This window comes from Spermophilus citellus (assembly GCF_964194105.1).
Source record: "Spermophilus citellus genome assembly, chromosome: 13".
Taxonomy (NCBI): Eukaryota; Metazoa; Chordata; class Mammalia; order Rodentia; family Sciuridae; genus Spermophilus; species Spermophilus citellus.
Window position 1 is genome coordinate 96,707,955 of NC_138193.1, and position 18,330 is coordinate 96,726,284.

General features: G+C 38.0%; 1 protein-coding gene across 7 annotated transcripts in view; it reads left to right on the forward strand.

Moving 5' to 3' along the window:
• ASXL2 (ASXL transcriptional regulator 2) overlaps window positions 1–16,437 on the forward strand; it is a 138,436-nt gene extending 121,999 nt beyond the window's left edge. For all 7 annotated transcript variants that reach the window (XM_081265365.1, XM_081265368.1, XM_081265366.1 and 4 more), the window contains 4 exons: window positions 4,895–4,991; window positions 7,346–7,451; window positions 9,848–10,559; window positions 11,524–16,437. In XM_081265365.1, coding sequence (XP_081121491.1) covers window positions 4,895–4,991; window positions 7,346–7,451; window positions 9,848–10,559; window positions 11,524–13,968 — 3,360 coding nt within the window. In that variant the 3' untranslated portion in view covers window positions 13,969–16,437. The remainder of the gene's footprint in view (window positions 1–4,894; window positions 4,992–7,345; window positions 7,452–9,847; window positions 10,560–11,523) is intronic.
• The last annotated feature ends 1,893 nt before the right edge of the window (window positions 16,438–18,330 follow it).

The following is an 18,330-nucleotide window of genomic DNA, read 5'->3' on the forward strand; positions in this document are numbered from 1 at the left end:
TCTGCGCTAAATCTCCCCAGCCCTTTTTATTTTGTATTTTGGCACAGGACCTCACTTTATTGCTGAGGTTTGCCTCAGACTTGAAATCCTCGAGCTTTAGCTTCCCTAGTTGCTGGGATCATAGATGTGTGCCTCCACAACTGGCTTCCTTTAACTTTTTTATTTTGAGACAGAGTCTCATTGTATTGCCCTGATTGGCCTTAAACTTTATTTATTTTTTTTTAAAGAGAGAGTGAAAGAGGAGAGAAAGAGAGAGAGAGAATTTTTTAATATTTATTATTTTTTAGTTCTCAGCGGACACAACATCTTTGTTGGTATGTGGTGCTGAGGATTGAACCCGGGCCGCACGCATGCCAGGCGAGCGCGCTACCACTTGAGCCACATCCCCAGCCCATGGCCTTAAACATTTTTTTTTTTTAATTTTTTTAATATTTATTTTTTAGTTTTTCGGCGGACACAACATCTTTGTTTGTATGTGGTGCTGAGGATAGAACCCGGGCCGCATGCACGCCAGGCCAGCGTGCTACCACTTGAGCCACATCCCCAACCCATGGCCTTAAACTTTAAATCAGCATACCTCAGCCTCTCAAGTCACTGGGATTACAGGTGTGCACCACTGTGCCCCACTAATCAGTATTTTTAAAGAAACTCATTGAGAGTTTTTCCTTTTTATTTTTATTTTTGTTTTAAACTCAGGGTTATTAAACTTGGAATAATAGTATAGGAGCTTAACTGATGGTCTATTTTTGGAACTCAGTTCTGTCTGACACATGGCCTTCAGATGGAGATTGCCACAAATAATTTTAGTAAAAGGAACCTTAGAGGTTTCTAGTTAAATTTCCCACATAGGGTAATCTTAATTGGAAGGCTACTTGGCCAGTCTTTTTATAGTTATTGTTTTGGTGGGAGTACACTGTAATCTGAGCAGTGTTATCCTCATGTGTGGAGTATGCAGTTATAATTAAGTAAAATTACAACTTTACTCTAAGATGAAATTTAAAGTGTTTATACAGAATTCTGATTATTAAGATTACAAATTGGAAACTATAGTATATGGAATCTTCAGTAAAGAACAGTAGAAAACTATTATTTACATCAGAGGGTTGGGTTATATTTTCTGATATAATTCAGTGTTTACCATATGGAAGATATAAGCTTTCTTCTGAAAGCAGATTTGGGGTTAAAATAACAACTTAAAAATTTAGAGAGTTAACCTATGGAGTAGGTTAACTGACAGTGGAGTTATTTGCTCATCACTAGAATATTCAAATGGAGATTGGATAATGTATTATAGGAAAAAGTCTATAACTCCTATACCAAATTTTCAGCGGTCTCATTGGCCTGCAGCCACTCCTGTTAATTATTGTCACTTTTGTATTAGGGAGAGTTGAGTAGTTAGTTGCACCAGAAACTATATCCTATAAAGTCTAATGCATTTGCAGGTTAGCCCTTTATAGCAAGTTTTCAATTTCTGCTATAGAGCCAAGGGAAAATACATTGGCCCAGACAGGTTCGAAAAGTAAAGTGAGTTACGAAGTGATCCTCAATTCCTAAGGTTGCCAGATCACTTTCTAAAATTTCTTCAGAATTTTAAACCATCTAGTTGTTTTTCTTGTTGTTGTTGTTTGCTTGTTTTTTTCCTATTATCTGAATTTAGGGTCCAACTTTCTTTTCTTCTGGATGCACTACCTATCTGTATATTTGTACAATCCTTTTTCTCACTATTTGAAATAACATTAATGTTTTGTATTCTATTAATATGTATGTAACTTATACTTAAAGTGCTCTCTCCTCTTCCATTTTTTTCTTTGTTTATTCTAATACCAGTAATAATAGAGCTTGGGGGTTTTGGGGGGGGGTGAGAGGTACTGGGGATTAAACTCGGGGGCACTTGACCACTGAACCACATCCCCAGCCCTGTTTTGCATTTTATTTAGAGACAGGGTGTGACTGAGTTAGTTGCTTAGCGCCTCGCTTTTGCTGAGGCTGGGTTTACACAATTCTCCTGCCTCTGCCTCCCACGCCACTGGGATTATAGGCATGCACCACAGCACCTGGCAATAATAAGAGTTTTGATGCGGTGACTTTGTGTAGTGTGTTTAATAATCATAAAGCACTTTCCCTCTCCCAGTTTTTTTTACTGTCTTTTTTCCTATATGAGCATTAAGATAATTTCATTCAATTCATTAGAAATCTATGTAGGGATTCTGATAAAATTATAAAAATTAACTTTAGGGAGAATGACAATTTTATTTTTTTATCCAGGTTTTTTAGATCTGTGCTTTGTATAATTTAGATGTTATGGGTTTTAACCAAGGTAGGAAATTCAATATTTCTAATATACAGAAAATTTTTTATTTTTTAAATTTTTTGCAATACAGAGGATTGCACCTAGAATTTTATGCATGCCAGGCAAGTGTTCTACTACTAAGCTACATCCCCTGTCCAAAAGAATTTTTTTTTTAAGAGAGAGTGAGAGAGGAGAGAGAGAGAGAGAATTTTTAATATTTATTTTTTAGTTCTTGGCGGACACAACATCTTTGTTGGTATGTGGTGCTGAGGATCGAACCCGGGCTGCACGCACACCAGGCGAGCGCGCTACCGCTTGAGCCACATCCCCAGCCCAAGAAATTTTTTTTTAGACCTTTTGGGAAAGCATCACAAATCAATTCAGTAGAGAGTGAGTTTGGAGAAAATATTTTTAACATGTGATTATAGTCATTACCATATATAATATGCAAAGGGTTCTTACAAACTGATGATAAAGATGAGCAATCTAATGAAAAAATGAGAAAGTGATAGGAATTGATCCTTCACAAGATTGCAAATTTAAATATTGAATACACATTTAATAAGGTGCACAATCACAACAGTAGTCGACAGAATTTTTTTACCATTTCAGAAATTCAATAGCGTGAAAAAATTGTTGCCAAGGAAAGGAGTATTTCATATACTGCTGGTAGAAATGTCTGTTGTTTGAGTCTTTTTGAAAAGTAATCCCACATATCTAGTTATACACACGCTAATGTTCTTTTTTTTGTTTTTTAGTTGTAGATGAACACAATAACTATTTATTTTTATGTGGTGCTGAGGATTGAACCCAATGCCTTCCACGTGCTAGGCAAATGCTCTACCACTGAGCTATAACCTCAGCCCAATACATTGTGTGTGGGTTTTTTTTTTGGGGGGTGGGGGATTGAACCTTATGCATGCTAGGCAAGCACTCTACCAACTGAGCTATATCCCCAGCCCCACGCTAATATTCTTTATTCTAGGAACATACAGAAATAAAAGCACTAGTATACATCTCTATAAGAATACTAGTTGCAGCTTTCTTGATTATGGGGAAATGTTAGGGGAAAAAAGTATATGTCATTTGGAAACTGGTAAATTGAGTTATATTCATATAATAAAATAATATGTAGCCATTTTAAAGAAGGTAAAAACTAGGCCAAATGAGCTGGGTGTGGTGCCTCATGCCTATAATGTATTTCAGTGGCTTGCGAAGCTGAGGCAGGAAGATTGCGAGTTCAAAGCCAGCCTTGGCAATTTAGCAATGCTATAAGCAATTCAGTGAGACCCTGTCTCTAAATAAAATATTTTAAAAGGCTGGGAATGTGGCTCAGTGGCTGAGTGTTGCTGAGTTCAATCCCCCATACCTTCCCCCACAAAAAATCTAGGCCAGATGACTTGAAGAGACTTCAATGGTTTTATCTGTGAGAAACATAAACTGTGTACATATCTTGGAACCACTTCTGTAAAACAAATAATAAACCCTTTTCAGTTGTTTTTGTTTAATCATTAAAGAATGGAGTTAAAAGGAAAGGAAGAGGAGAAGTAAATGGGAAGAGCTTCTTTTGATATTACTTTCCTGTAGGGGGGATTGAGACCCAAGGCTGTACCACTGAGCTACATCCTCAACCCTTTTTATGTTTTATTCTGAGATAATAAAATGTCTCACCAAGTCACTGAGACTGACCTTGAGCTTTGGATCCTCCTGCCTCAGCCTCCCCAGTTGCTGGGATTACAGACATGTGCCACCAAACCTGTTTGGAAAGGAAATTTTTTTTTATTTATATGTGGTGCTGAGAATCAAACCCAGTGCCTCACACATGCCAGGCAAGTACGCTACTGCTGAGCCTCAACCCCAGCCCTGCAAAGGAATTTTTTAAAAACAAAACATTTACATTAAAAATATCGACAAGCCAGGTGCGGTGGCAAACACCTGTAATTCCAGCAGCTCACAAGGCTGAGGCAGGAGGATTGTGAGTTCAAAGCCAGCCTCAGCAAAAGGGAGGCACTAAGCAACTCAGTGAGACCCTGTTTCTAAATAAAATACAAAATAGAGCTGGGGATATGACTCAGTAGTTGAGTGCCCCTGAGTTCAATCCCTAGTACCAAAAAATAATACATATATATATTTACATTTATACACATATATAGAGGGAGAGACACACACACACACACATCAGGGCTGAGGTTGTGGCTCAGTGGTACTGGTACAGCACTTGACTAGCATGTGTGAGGCACTGGGTTCGATTCTCAGCATTAAATATAAATAAATGAATAAAATAAAGGTCCATTGACAACTGAAAAAAATACATGAATGTGTGTGTGTGTGTGACATAGAGTCCACCAAGTGAATAAAAAAGCTAGGCACAGTGGTGCATGCCTGTAATCTCAGCAATTTAGCAATATCGTGTCTCAATATAAAAATAAAAAAATAAATAAAAAATTTAAAAAGACATCCATAATAAGCAACTTAATAGGAGATAGCTAGTGCACCTCTGTATAATTAAATGAACATACATTCTTTTCTAAAATGAAAGCCAAATACCATACAAACACCTTTCCCTTTCTTTGTAAGCTTTCCCTGGCTTATTCTTTGAACCAGGTTGGACCAGATGGTTTGATGAAGTTGAATGGCTCAGCCCTTAATAATGAGTTCTTCACTTCAGCAGCCCAAGGCTGGAAGGAAAGGCTATCAGAAGGTAAGTGTTCTGCCTCTGGTTGCTCAGAATCTGCACTTGGAACAACAGTGACGGTATATTGGCACTTTTCCGCCTTGTGGGGTATTTAACCATTTTTGGAAGGTAAAAGACAGGAAGTTTCTAAAAGATAGAATTAGCTATCCTGTATGAAACATATTACTAAATTTTTTATCTGGAGCCTCTATAACCAAGTACACTCCACATAGAGTCCACCAAGTGTGTTTCTTCAGTGATTTAAAATCATCTTAGAAACTTAAAAAATGGATTTGCAGGCCCTGTTACTAAAGATTTTGATTCAGTAATTCTACATTAGTGCCTGGGAATTGAAATTCCAAGCTTACTAATAATAAGCAAAGTGTACAATTATTTTATAGTGCTGGGCATCACAGCACCATAAAATAATTAATACTAATTATTAATTATTAATCTAATACTTTTCCTTTCCTGAGATAACCTCTTTGTTATTGGCAGCCCCAATGGAACCAACAGAAAAGGAATCAGAACATTTAAAAATGTATTATTGAGATATATGTACATACTGTAAAATTCGCTTATTTGAAGCATACAGTTAAGTGGTGTCAGAACATTTTAATAAATATGGACCATGACTGAGAATTACTGACCATGGTCACTAGTGCCTTGTGTACCATGCTTCTAATCCTGATTTAACAGATTTATTGAGGGCAAATAATAGAGTATAAAAAAGTTACTGGTTGATTGATTTTGCAAGCACTGTATATAGTATTTGTCAGCATTAGAAATTCTTAACCCTGAATGCTCAAAACACCTCTTAAGTTTTTATAAACATTGATGTCCAGGTACCTCCCTGAGTGATTTTAATTACTCTAGGTTAGTACCCGAGGGTTAGTATTTGGGTTTTTGTTGTTATTATTGTTTAAGGTTTTCCCATGTGTGGCTAATATTCAACAATAATTAAAACTGTTGGGTATTACATCTGTTCTTTGGTATACCTGGAATACAAAATTATACTTGAGAGTTATATTATGCCAAAGAACAGCTTAAAACAAGTGTGAGACCTTTAAAGTAAATACATTTGTAAGGAGAGCATTAGGAATGCTATTCGCTGCTTAGTTTTTGTCACATCTCAACAGTTAAAATGATTAGGTAATAGATATCTGTTATTGGTCACTGTGATTGTTAGTGTCTCCCCTCCTCCCTACCCCTCTCTTGTGCTCTGGATTGAACTGAGGACCTCATGCATGTCATAGGTTTTATGCTCTCCTACTGAATGATACTCCTAGCCTTGCTGATTGCTTTCGTCCTTTCTCTTTTCTTCAGATTTCCTTTTTCTGAAGAATTGAAAACATAAGCACTTTAAAACATGTCAATTACCAATACCTTTTTTAAACAAATTAGTTAAGGATAAATAGGTACTATCAATACTCTTTATCCCTCATTCTATGATACATAGTAGAACCAATACCACAAGTTCTAGAACAGATTCTGAAAGCTAAATTTCTCTTTTTCTGTTTATTTACTCATACTGTGATGTATGTGGTCCTTTCTTTCCTTCTTACTGTCAGGAGATCTTAAAGTTCAAATTCTTACATTTTTATCTCTTACTCTCTGATGGTTCTGGGTATTAGAGCATGAAAGGGTGCAGCATTTCTGAGCCATAAGTTTGAAGATGGCCTACCAAACACATTTACTGTTCTCTGCTGATGGAGTGGGAAGGATTGAGGTGGTTGGTAGTATATGCAAATAAAAGGCATATTCAGAGTAGCTCAGTTTGGGGCATGTTGAGTATCCTGTTGCTAGGGCATTAGATTGCTGGTTTCTGAAAAAAATAGATAACTAACAACTCCAGAATTAATTCCTACTTGGAATGATTTCTTAATTGGAATCGCAAATGCCTTTAAGCAAACCATCACTTTTCATTATGTAGTTAGAGGTAAAAGACCTAAGGTAAAATTTTCCTTAGAGAAACATATCATTCTTTTTCTGGTAGAAAATAAATTAGAGGGGCTAGGGTTATGGCTTAGCAATAGAGCGCTATCCTAGCACTAGTGGGACCCAGGTTTAATCCTCAGCACCACATACAAGTAAAGGCATTATGTTGTGTCCATCTACACATAAGAAATTTTAAAAAAAGAAAATAAGAAATTCAAGATTAGAGACTAAAGAAATTTGTATGGAATATGATGAATATGATGTTTCATCTAGTGATATTTAAATTCTACTTTACAGTGAGGTATTTGGGGAAGTTTCTGTTACTTTCACATAATAGTACTCTGATTTCCGTATGAGTTTTTCTTGATTTATAAATAGTTAAAAGTTACAAAAGGGCATTTTTCTATTCAGTATCTTTTTTTGTTGTTGTTGTTACATTACAGGTGAGTTTACACCTGAGATGCAGGTGAGAATTCGACAAGAGATTGAGAAGGAGAAAAAAGTGGAACCATGGAAGGAACAATTCTTTGAAAGCTACTATGGTCAGAGGTAATAATTAATAAGCCAAATTCTGTAAACCATATGTTAATTCCTGCACATATGTCATATAATGCTTTACCTGAGCAGAAATTTTTCCTTGAATTTTTATTTCAACAATTCTTTACCAAGAAGCTGTTTTTTGTATTTGTTTTTGTTTTGTTTTTGTTTTCTCGTACCAGGGATTGAACTCAGCAGCACTTGATCACTGAGCCACATCTCAGCTCTATTTTTGTATTTTATTTAGACACAGGGTCTCACTGAGTTGCTTAGTGCCTCACCGTTGCTGAGGCTGACTTTGAACTCAAGACCTTCCTGTCTTAGCCTCCCGAGCTGCTGTTTTTGGTTTTTAATCATCTTGAATTAGTATCCATTCCTTGGAAAAGATGAACATCAATAACCAGTTTCCTATAGGTGGGTTTTTTGTTTGTTTTGATTTTTTTTGTTTGTTTGTTTTTTGAGGCAGTATCTTGCTAAATGGACTTAAACTTACAGTCTTTCTGCCTCAGCCTCCTGAGTAGCTGGGATGATAGGCTTGTGTCATCACACCCAGCATACATCCTTATTTTCAAAGAACTGTGGTCAAATAGTTTTTTTCCAATAAAAATCTAAGTGAAATCATTTTTTATTTGTTTTAATTAGTTATACATGACAGCTAAATGAAATCTTGATGAAGATATTTAAATATATAATAATGGAGTGTCTTTGTTTGAAATAGGATTGAACACCCAGGCTGCTATTTGTTCGTTCTTTTTTTTTTTTTTTTTTTTTTTTTTTTTAATCTCCAGGTAGTGTTCATTGATCCCCTTCACAGTTCTTTAGGGTAGATTCTTTTTGAGATTAAGTGTCTCAAACTCTCATTTTTTCTGTGTTCTTTGTTTTTTTTTCCCCCAGATTAAATCAAAGCCTAAATGCATATGGTATGCAAACATACCACTCAGAAACACTTAATTGTTTTTTTGTGATGCTGGGGATTGAACCCAGGGCTTTGTGCATGCCTGGCAAACACTCTACCAACTGAGCCATATCCCAAGCACCTCCTACATTATTGATATGAGTTTTGAGCTATGTAAATGATGGTGTATATATTTGGACCATATTATAGGTAACAGTAATTCTGTTAATATTTATTTGCTTCCTCCTTGTTAGGCATATGTAACACATTACAGCAGTTGAATACATTTTCACCTATTACTTTTTGCCAGCTGTTATAGGACAGTTTTGGGGGCGTTATTGGGATTGTGTGTGTGTATGGTACTGTAGATCAAACCCAGGCCTTAACAAATGCTAGGCAAATGTTGTATCATGAGCTATATCCCCAGCCCAGTAGGACTGTTTTTGATAACTGCCTAGTTTTGCCGTTGGCTATACCCTCTCATGTGTTGTACTGACTTGAAGTCACCAGAGAGGATTTCATTGATTTTTGACTGTTATGTAATATTATTAAATATTAAAAAGAGTCATTAATGACCCTTAAAGATTAGCTTAGCTTTTTAGCCAGGCCACACTGTGGAACTCCCAGTTACACCATAGAACAATGTAGCAGCACACTCTCAAAATTTTAGAGCTAGACCAAGGAAGATTTGAATAGACTTTTTGAAAATTCAGTTATAATTCTCAGCTTCTGGAGAATATCAATAACCAGTTTCCTATAGTTTCCTCTGGATTCCCTTAGATTTCTTGGGCCAGCCTTTCTACAAGTACTGCAGAACAAAATTGGTCACAGTCCAAACCAAGTCCCAGGGTCAGGGTGCTTGGCCTTCTTTTTCAGGTCTTCATAGTCTGTAATACATATCTCTAGACAGTATGACCCCCCCCCCATAAGCAGAAGTAATAATAATGATAACCACTAGTATTGAGTTTTAAGTACTTCCAATGAAATAATCATCATAGCAACATTATGAAGTCATTAACCCCAATATACAGTTGAAGAAACTGAGGTGCAGAAGGCTAGTCTATTTATTCAATATCACATGGACATCTGGTATCAGAGCCAAGATTTGAACTGGGCACTCTGGCTCAAGAACATTCACTATTATTAATAATAGTGAAGATAAGCAAGGCACCATGGTGCACGCCTGTAATCCCAGCACCCCAGTAGGCTGAGGCAGGAGGATCACAAGTTCAAAGCCAACCTTAGTAAAAAGCAAAGTGCTAAGCAACTCAGTGAAAACCTGTGTCTAAATAAAATACAAAATAGGGCTGGGGATGTGGCTCAGTGATTGAGTGCCCCTGAGTTTAATCCCTGGTACACCCCAAAACAAAAAAGAATAATGACGAAAATACATGAAAATTAGCTACTATGTGTCAGGGGTTTTTCTAAATATTTGTACTATTCCATTTTCTCATAATGCTTCAGTAACATGTGCTATCTCACAATTAAAATATTTTCTTATTTCACTGTTTAGTTCTGGGTTGAGCCTTGAAGATTCAAAGAAATTGACAGCTTCCCCCAGTGATCCCAAAGTAAAGAAAACCACAGCTGAGCAACCAAAATCTATGCTTCCTACAGAGGCCTCTCCTGTCAAAATACTCCCAGGCATTTCCCAGTCAGAGTGTAAAGAAGAAGCAGTACAAATGCCTTCACCAGTCAAAAAAGAAGAACACGAAAGCCAAGATGAGGCACAGCCAAATGTCAAATTCACAGAGCCCCTTCTTGCCTCAGCTACCAGTGCAAATGAGCTTACTGGCATTTTTCCCATCAAGTGCCCAAAGGATGAGAATCCCTTGGAGCAGAAACCACCTGCCTCTGCTGCACAGGAATCTGAGAAAGAGAATTATCATACCACAGTTTCTAATTATAATAAAAGTGAAAGCCAAGAAGCTGTAGTTACATCCCTAACCAAACCCAAGAGTCCTGGGCTGGAAAAACCAATAATGAAGCCCACAACAGAAGCAGGACCCCAGGAGACCAGCAGCAAAGAACCTCCCACAACTCTTGTTGATCAAAGCCCAGAAAGCCTCAAGAGAAAATCTTCTCTGACTCAAGAAGAGGTCCCTGGAAGCTGGGAGAAAAGACCACGTGTCACTGAGAATCGCCAACAGCCATTTCAGGTCTCGCCACAGCCCTTTCTCAATAGAGGAGACAGGGGCCAGGTGCGCAAAGTACCACCTCTCAAGGTAGGAAAACAGAGAGAATTGGAAAGGAGAGATGGCCTAAACAATAGGTTTTTGATATTCTTACTAAATTTCAAGTAATAAATGGTATTTCTTAATGTAGAAACACTTGTAGGATATAAAATTCAGTTTTAAGTATAATATATGATGTAAAATATGTGAAATTTTGACACTGTTAAGAAATCCCACAGCTCTAACTTCTGAGTTAATAATCAATTTTTCAGCACTGCTGACTTGAGAAATTAATAGAAGTCTTCAGTGACCTCTTAAGGATTTCCAGAAAAATTGTATTTTTTGGAACTTAAAGGCTTTTTTTTTTTTTTTTTTTTAAACAAGGTGCTCTAGAACATGTCTTAGAATTATTTGCTCAGAAGTGTCCACATTTTGTGATGCACTGCAAAATACTATGTAGGACAGGAGTCCAATTCTTTTTTTTTTTTTTTTTTTTTTTTTAATTTATTTTCTTAGTTGTAGGTGGTTGTAGGTGGACACAATGTCTTTATTTTATTTATTTATTTTTATATTGTGCTGAGGATCGAACCCAGTGCCTCATACGTGTGAGGCAAGCACTCTGCCACTGAGCCACAATCCCAGCCCCAGATTCTTTTATGATATGAAAATTAGTGGTTTCAAATCTGATAGTCATTAGCACAAGCAGCTTTTTAGAAACAATTTTTTTTTCTCTAGAGGTTCTAATTTGTAAATTTTGGGATTAGGACCCAAAGCACAAATAATACCAGCCAGGCATGAGAATGACTCGCAAACGTGCACCTACTCCCTTATGAGTGGGCAGAGTAGAAGGCACCTAGAAGCAAACTTGAATTGCTCAGTCCTAGATGTCCCATGTTTTTATGGGTGCTATTATGTTTACCTGCTCTAAAAAACGTAAGGATTAATGAAGTTTTGTCTGTCTCATAAATGAAAACTAAGCCTTGTTGTGTTTTTTTTCCTCCCCTATTTCTTTCAGATCCCAGTCTCCAGAATCTCTCCCATGCCATTTCCTACATCGCAGGTCTCTCCCAGGGCTCGTTTTCCAATCTCCATCACTAGTCCTAACAGAACAGGAGCCAGAACTCTTGCAGACATCAAAGCAAAAGCCCAGCTGGTCAAAGCACAGAGGGCAGCAGCTGCAGCTGCCGCAGCCGCCGCTGCAGCCGCCTCAGTTGGAGGGACCATTCCAGGACCTGGCCCTGGGGGTGGACAAGGTCCAGGAGAGGGTAGTGAAAGAAAAACCGCTAGAGGAGGGAGTCCAGGCTCAGATAGAGTCAGTGCAACTGGAAAGGGCCCCACACTGGAACTGGCAGGAACTGGAAGCAGGGGAGGTACGCGAGAGCTTTTACCCTGTGGTCCAGAGACTCAGCCCCAATCTGAGACCAAGACCCCAGGCCAGGCACAGCCTCATAGTGTCTCTGGAGCACAACTACAGCAAACCCCCTCAGTGCCTCCAGCATCTGCCATCAGTGGAGTATGCACGAGTGTCCCATCACCAGCTCACATAGAGAAATTGAACAGTGAAAAACTGAACCCTGCCAGGGCATCAGTCACAGTGGCTTCCCCTAGCCACCCACAAGGGCCTAGTAGTTACAGACAGGAGAGAGCCTCTTCTTCTCCAGCAGGCTCTGCTCTGATCTCAGGAGCTTTGCCCATTTCTATTGTAGCTGATGGCACAGTTGAATCCAAAGCAGATTCTAATATGAACACACCAAATCCTTCAGTCTCAGCCAAGACAACTGCTAGTGCAGTAGTGGATACATCCCCTACCCCTTTAACATCATTATTGACAACAGCCACTTTAGAAAAGCTTCCTGTACCCCAGGTCAGTGCAACTGTAGCAACTGTAGCATCAGCTTTGTCCTCGAGCATTTTGTCAGCAGCTTCTAGCCTTAAAACCCCAGGAACTTCTGCAAGTGTGAATGGGCCCATTTCAAGACCAAGCTCTAGTATCCCAGCTAATAATCCTTTAGTTACTCAGCTGCTCCAAGGCAAAGATGTTCCCATGGAGCAAATTCTGCCTAAACCTCTCACCAAAGTTGAAATGAAAACTGTACCACTGACTACTAAAGAGGATAAAGGGATGGGAGCACTCACAGGCACCAACATAACAGAAAATAGCACCAGAGAGGAAGTTAATGACAGACAGTCCCATCCAGCTATCCAGCAGCTGGGGAAAACCGTGCAGAGTAAGCAGCTTCCCCAGGTTCCAAGGCCCCTGCAGCTCTTTTCAACTAAGGATTTAAGGGAATCTAGCATGGACACACACCAGTACCAAGAAGGACTAAGTAAAACTACTCAAGATCAGATCCTTCAAACTCTTATCCAGAGGGTTCGGAGGCAGAACATTCTCTCATTTGTGCCGCCTTCACAGTTTAACTTCACTCACTCAGGTTTCCAGTTAGAAGACATCTCCACAAGCCAGAGGTTCATGCTGGGATTTGCTGGCAGAAGGACATCCAAACCTGCAATGGCAGGTCACTACTTACTTAATATTTCCACCTATGGCAGGGGTTCAGAGAGCTTTAGGAGGACCCATTCTGTACATCCTGAAGACCGCTTTTGTCTTAGTAGCCCCACTGAAGCCTTGAGAATGGGGTATACAGATTGTAAAAATACAACAGGAGATAGTAGCAGCAGCAAAGAAGATGAAACTGATGAGGAGAGTACTGGCGATGAACAGGAATCTGTCTTGGTAAAGGAGGAGCCCCAGGCTTCCCAGAGTTCTGGCAAGCATGACACAAGTTCAGGACCCCATAGTAGGGAAACCCCATCCAACAATGATTGCTTAGCTAACAAGAGTGTGAAGGCTGAGAAACCAGTGAATGAGCAAGCCACTATAAGCAAGGAGAATTACCTATTTGCTAGAGGCCAAACATTTGATGAGAAGACCCTAGCCAGAGATTTTATTCAGGCAGCACAGAAACAAATGGCTCACGCAGTAAGAGGTAAGACAATACGTAGCAGCCCTGAGCTGTTCAGTTCTACTGCTCTTTCTCTGCCTGCAGACAGTCCCACCCATCAGCCTTTGCTCCTTCCATCACTGCAAACTCCAAAATTGTATGGAAGCCCCACACAGATAGGGACAAGTTACAGAGGCATGATTAATGTCTCCACCTCATCAGATATGGACCATAACTCTGCTGTACCAGGTAGCCAGGTGTCTAGCAATGTAGGTGATGTCATGTCCTTTTCAGTGACGGTCACTACCATCCCTGCTAGCCAAGCTATGAATCCCAGCAGCCATGGCCAGACAATGCCTGTTCCAGCCTTTCCTGAAGAAAATAGCATTGAGGACACACCTTCAAAATGTTACTGCCGCTTGAAAGCCATGATCATGTGCAAAGGGTGTGGAGCTTTCTGCCATGATGATTGCATCGGCCCCTCTAAACTGTGTGTCTCCTGCCTTGTGGTTCGGTAATGAGACTTAAATAATGCACTGTAAAGAAGGGGGAAAGAAAGGGTTAACAAGATGTGTTTTTGCATTATTTGGAACACAGAAATAAGGTTTCATCTGTCTTCTTAAGAAAAATATTAATCAGGAATACAGAGTACAGGTCATTTGCATTCTAGAGGAAGAGCACCTTGTATAGTAAGTCTAAGTCAAGCAAGACTTTTGTGAATTTGTGACAAGTTTGCACTTATAAATCATGTAAATATGTCACATTTGTTTAACATTTTTCCAAGTGTTTAGGTAATAATGTATTACTTTGAATTCAGATTTATGTTCCATTTTATGTGGCTGAGAAAAGTTGATTGTCATGCATGGTAAAAGGAAGCTATCTCTCTTTTGACCTTTCCTAAGAGTAGGAAATGGAAAGAGTGGTCTAAACCCAATGACTATTCACACTGATAATGTCTTCACATTATGGTTGCAGATTATTCATATAGGTTATTTGGCCTTTGCACAATTTGAATTCAGGATTTATACAGCCCCTTTACTTTAGAATGGGACCTTATGAAGTAGAAGTCTTCTTTCCATCACAGGCAGTGTTTCCAACCCTGAAAGCCCTGACTTGGTTCTTGACTTCTGTGAACCAGTACTGTCATGAAGTGGAGACCTGCTGTTCCCTAATCCCACCCTCCTGGCCTGAGACAGTGAATGTGGTCTGTGAAGGGAGTGCCTCTGTGGGCCCCACTGTATGACTGTAGTCTCTACATGGCAATCGGTGTAGCAGTTCCAGCAATAATACTTTGTCATTCGTGGGAGCCCACAAACCTGTTTGAAATACTAGTGTAAGATGAGAGTAGACAAGTGTTAGTGATGGGGTGATTTAAACTGTCTTGTTGGACAAGAGAATGAAACTGCAGAAACTGTTGAACTAAACATAAAGGAAAATTATTTTCACACTAGAAACAAGGTAGCCTCTTTTCCTCTTCCAGCCCTTAGTCTAATGTTATATAGTCAGCTGTTGTCACAGCTAGAAAAGCTCTTCAGTGGCACATTGGCTCCTTCTGTGCAACCTGTTTTACCTCCCAAGCATATAAGGAGATTGGAGTGATTTTATTAAATCTTATCTTAAACACCACATGTGTACACACAATACAAGACATTTTCTTGTTTTTGTCCCCTACTTTGGAATTATTGCTATCTGTGCTCTAAGGATGCTTAATATAAAGGGGCTTTGGTGAATGGCTAAGGAATGTCTGGAAAGGAAGAAAAACAGCTCCAAGTTTTGTTTTTTCTTTTTGTTGTTGTTTGAATCCTTTTCTAGTAACCGAAAAATTTTAAGTATGTACAATTTATGTCATGGTTAAAGAACATTTAAAAAAAATTAGTTTACCAGAATTTGGCATGAAATAGGAGATAATCGATTTGTATTATTTGCATAAATAAGTTACATTCCAGATTAGGAAAAAGGAGGCAATTATCTCTCTTGCCCATTCTGCTACCTGCTCCTGCCCACTCCATCCCCTGCATCAAAATCTCTTAAAATTAACTTAGGAAGTTATTTTCATTCTTCTTTTCTGGTTCTTTTGTTGAAGCCCAAGACCAATATAGGATTAATATTTGTGTTGCACTTTCAGACAAGACCATTTGATGTCCTTTCATCTCTCCCTTTTCTCCTTTTCTTCTAGCACACACATAACTAAAAGGGTCTAAGGTCTAAAAAGAAAGGGTCTAAGGGATCCAGGGATAAGAAATTCTCATGTGAAAAACTAGTAGGAAACAAAAACCAGGGTTCTGCTCCCAGACTTTGAGTAACCTTGATTAATCCTAGTGGATTTAGAAAGACCTGTCGCTGGTTCCAGCCTGTTCACTTCCTCACCTTGTTAGCAGCACTGAGTGCTGGAGTTTTTTCAGAATTGACCTTGCACTAAATGTCAGTTACCAGTTTGAATTGATGAAGGCAACTTTTCTGCTCTGCTCCTTTCTTGCCAGAAACTTTTTCTTTCATGATACCTTTAATCTAAGAATGGATGGACTATAACCAGGACAGGAAGAAGGCAACAGGGATTTTCAGGTCCATTTAGAAAGGAATTCACATCCTGCTGCTTCCCCTTGACCCAGGCTCCTGGGCAGATAAGTTCTAAGCATTGCTATCCTCCAGATTCTAAATAATAATACCCAGCTAAATGTTTGCATTTAAGAATGCGTCAAAAACAAATTGCCAGCAAGATACATTGCCTCAGACTCAACCAGATGAGAGTCTAGATTCTCTTATATTGGTAGTAAATTAAATATGAATCAGTTTATTGTTTCAAACAGTGGTTTCAAGGAGAAAGCCATTTGTTTTATAAGCTGAACAGAAAAAATGCATTACAGTCTGGCCCTTTCAATATTAGAGTTTGGTACTCCAGTACCTTTAAATCAATGTTTATCTTAGCTTTTGATTGGTTTTACCTTTAGATTATTTCTGAAATGTTTTAATAAGTGCTAATCTCTTATTATATCCTCCATAATTCCATATATAATAGGAATGAAGGAGAAATATTTAAATATGTGTAAACTAGCCCATAATGACCATTTTACCTACGACTAGTAAGACAAGCTTGAACACTTACCTCCTTTGTGCCCTCTAGCCTTTAGGTAGCCTCCACTGCAGGTCATCTCAGTCTGATTTTTAAATGTTCTAAGTTGTCTAGTAGAATGTTCCCTGAATCTTAAGAGATTTTTGATTAATAAAAATTCTTTTTCCTACTAAATGGAAAATAAAGCCAAATAACCTGGAGTTGTTTCCCCTGCTTCAGTTTCTTAACCCCTGTGCTCAAGATACTGAAGCTGTCTGTGCTAATCTATGTAACATTTTAATTTAAAGAGTAAGAGCTGGCCAATAATGGGGAACTTTTCTTGGGTTAGAGGGAAGCATGCTTACATTAGTTGGGAAGGCATACGGATGTAGATGGTTCAGAACTTATCTCAGATTTAAATAGCCAGAGAAAGAGCTTGTTGCCTTCCAGGTAAAGGTGCAATGTCATTCATATTAATGACCTGCCAGTCATTAGCCTAATTGTTTATTATTGCCTTCCTTTACCTTAGAGATCCTTAAAGAACCCTTTGATTAAAAGATTTGTTTTAATGGGGTTGGAGGGTATTTGGTCATTATACTGCTATTTATTTCTGAAATTCACTGTCAATAAACAGGGGTATTTTTTCTTTGATATCACATCACAGCAAGGAGGGAAAATCTCCCCACTACATTACAACAGTGTGCTAAGTGGAAAACTTGGCCAAGAGTAGTTTTCAGCTCAATTTATAGAATAGTCCAAAGAGACTGAGAAACATGATGCTAGGCAGGGACCTTCCTACATGTTTCAATACCTACATACCTATTGAAAGAAAACAGTAGGTAAGACATTTCCTAAAGTTGAAGCAATAGCTTCATAGAGTCTTGGTTACTTTATTTTTTTTAATGCTTTACATTTGATACAAATATTAAAGATCAATTTTAAAAATAGCTTTCCAGTAATATATTTTAAGTAATATATATTTTAATATCTATGTAAAAAGTGACAGTGGAAGACTGAATTTCTTATATATGGTATGTTTAATGTAGGACCTCACTGTTTAAGGCACAAATTATTTCAAAGGAAATTACTCTGAAGACACTCAGATTATTTAAAAAAAAAATGCAATAAGGGGAATAGTTTTGGGGTTTATTTTTATTTTAAAAGAAAATTCACTTAACTTTCCACAAGCTATTTTTTCCCCACTGGCTTATAAGGTTTGTACAGACTGGTTTGGTAAATGCTAAACTTTTGTGTCTTTTGCCTTTTTAAAGGAATTGTTAACATTGGAATTGAGGGTATGTACAGAGAAGTTGGTGTCAACACCATTTAATAAGTCATATTTTTTCACAAATATAGAAAAATCATTTTACATAAGAATTTTAAGTATTTGCAATAAATATATGTATATAGATTGTATGTATTTCATATATTCTTATTTTTCATTTTATTATTAAGCAAAAGATAATTAAAAGTGAAATTGAAAACCTTGGAGTTTTTGGTGAATCTTGAGGTCTGACATCTGAGAGTGGCATGGGGAGGGGCCCTCAATTATTGCCTTATAGTATTATAAGAAAAGGTTACCACAGACCTTATGGAAGAGAGTGAAATGAGGTATTTGGTGATAGATTAGGATAGTGCATTTCTTTCAGAACTTATAGAAAAATATTGAATTCTCCTCCCCATCTCCACGTTTTCCTAACAACCTTATGTTACTAGAAAGTGGAAGAAAACAAAGGGCAGTCCATTTTTTAATGTACCTATTGTTTGCTTCTAAAACAAAAACTGGTAAGGAATATAAAGTTTTTCTTTCTTCACAATGATTAATAGTTCA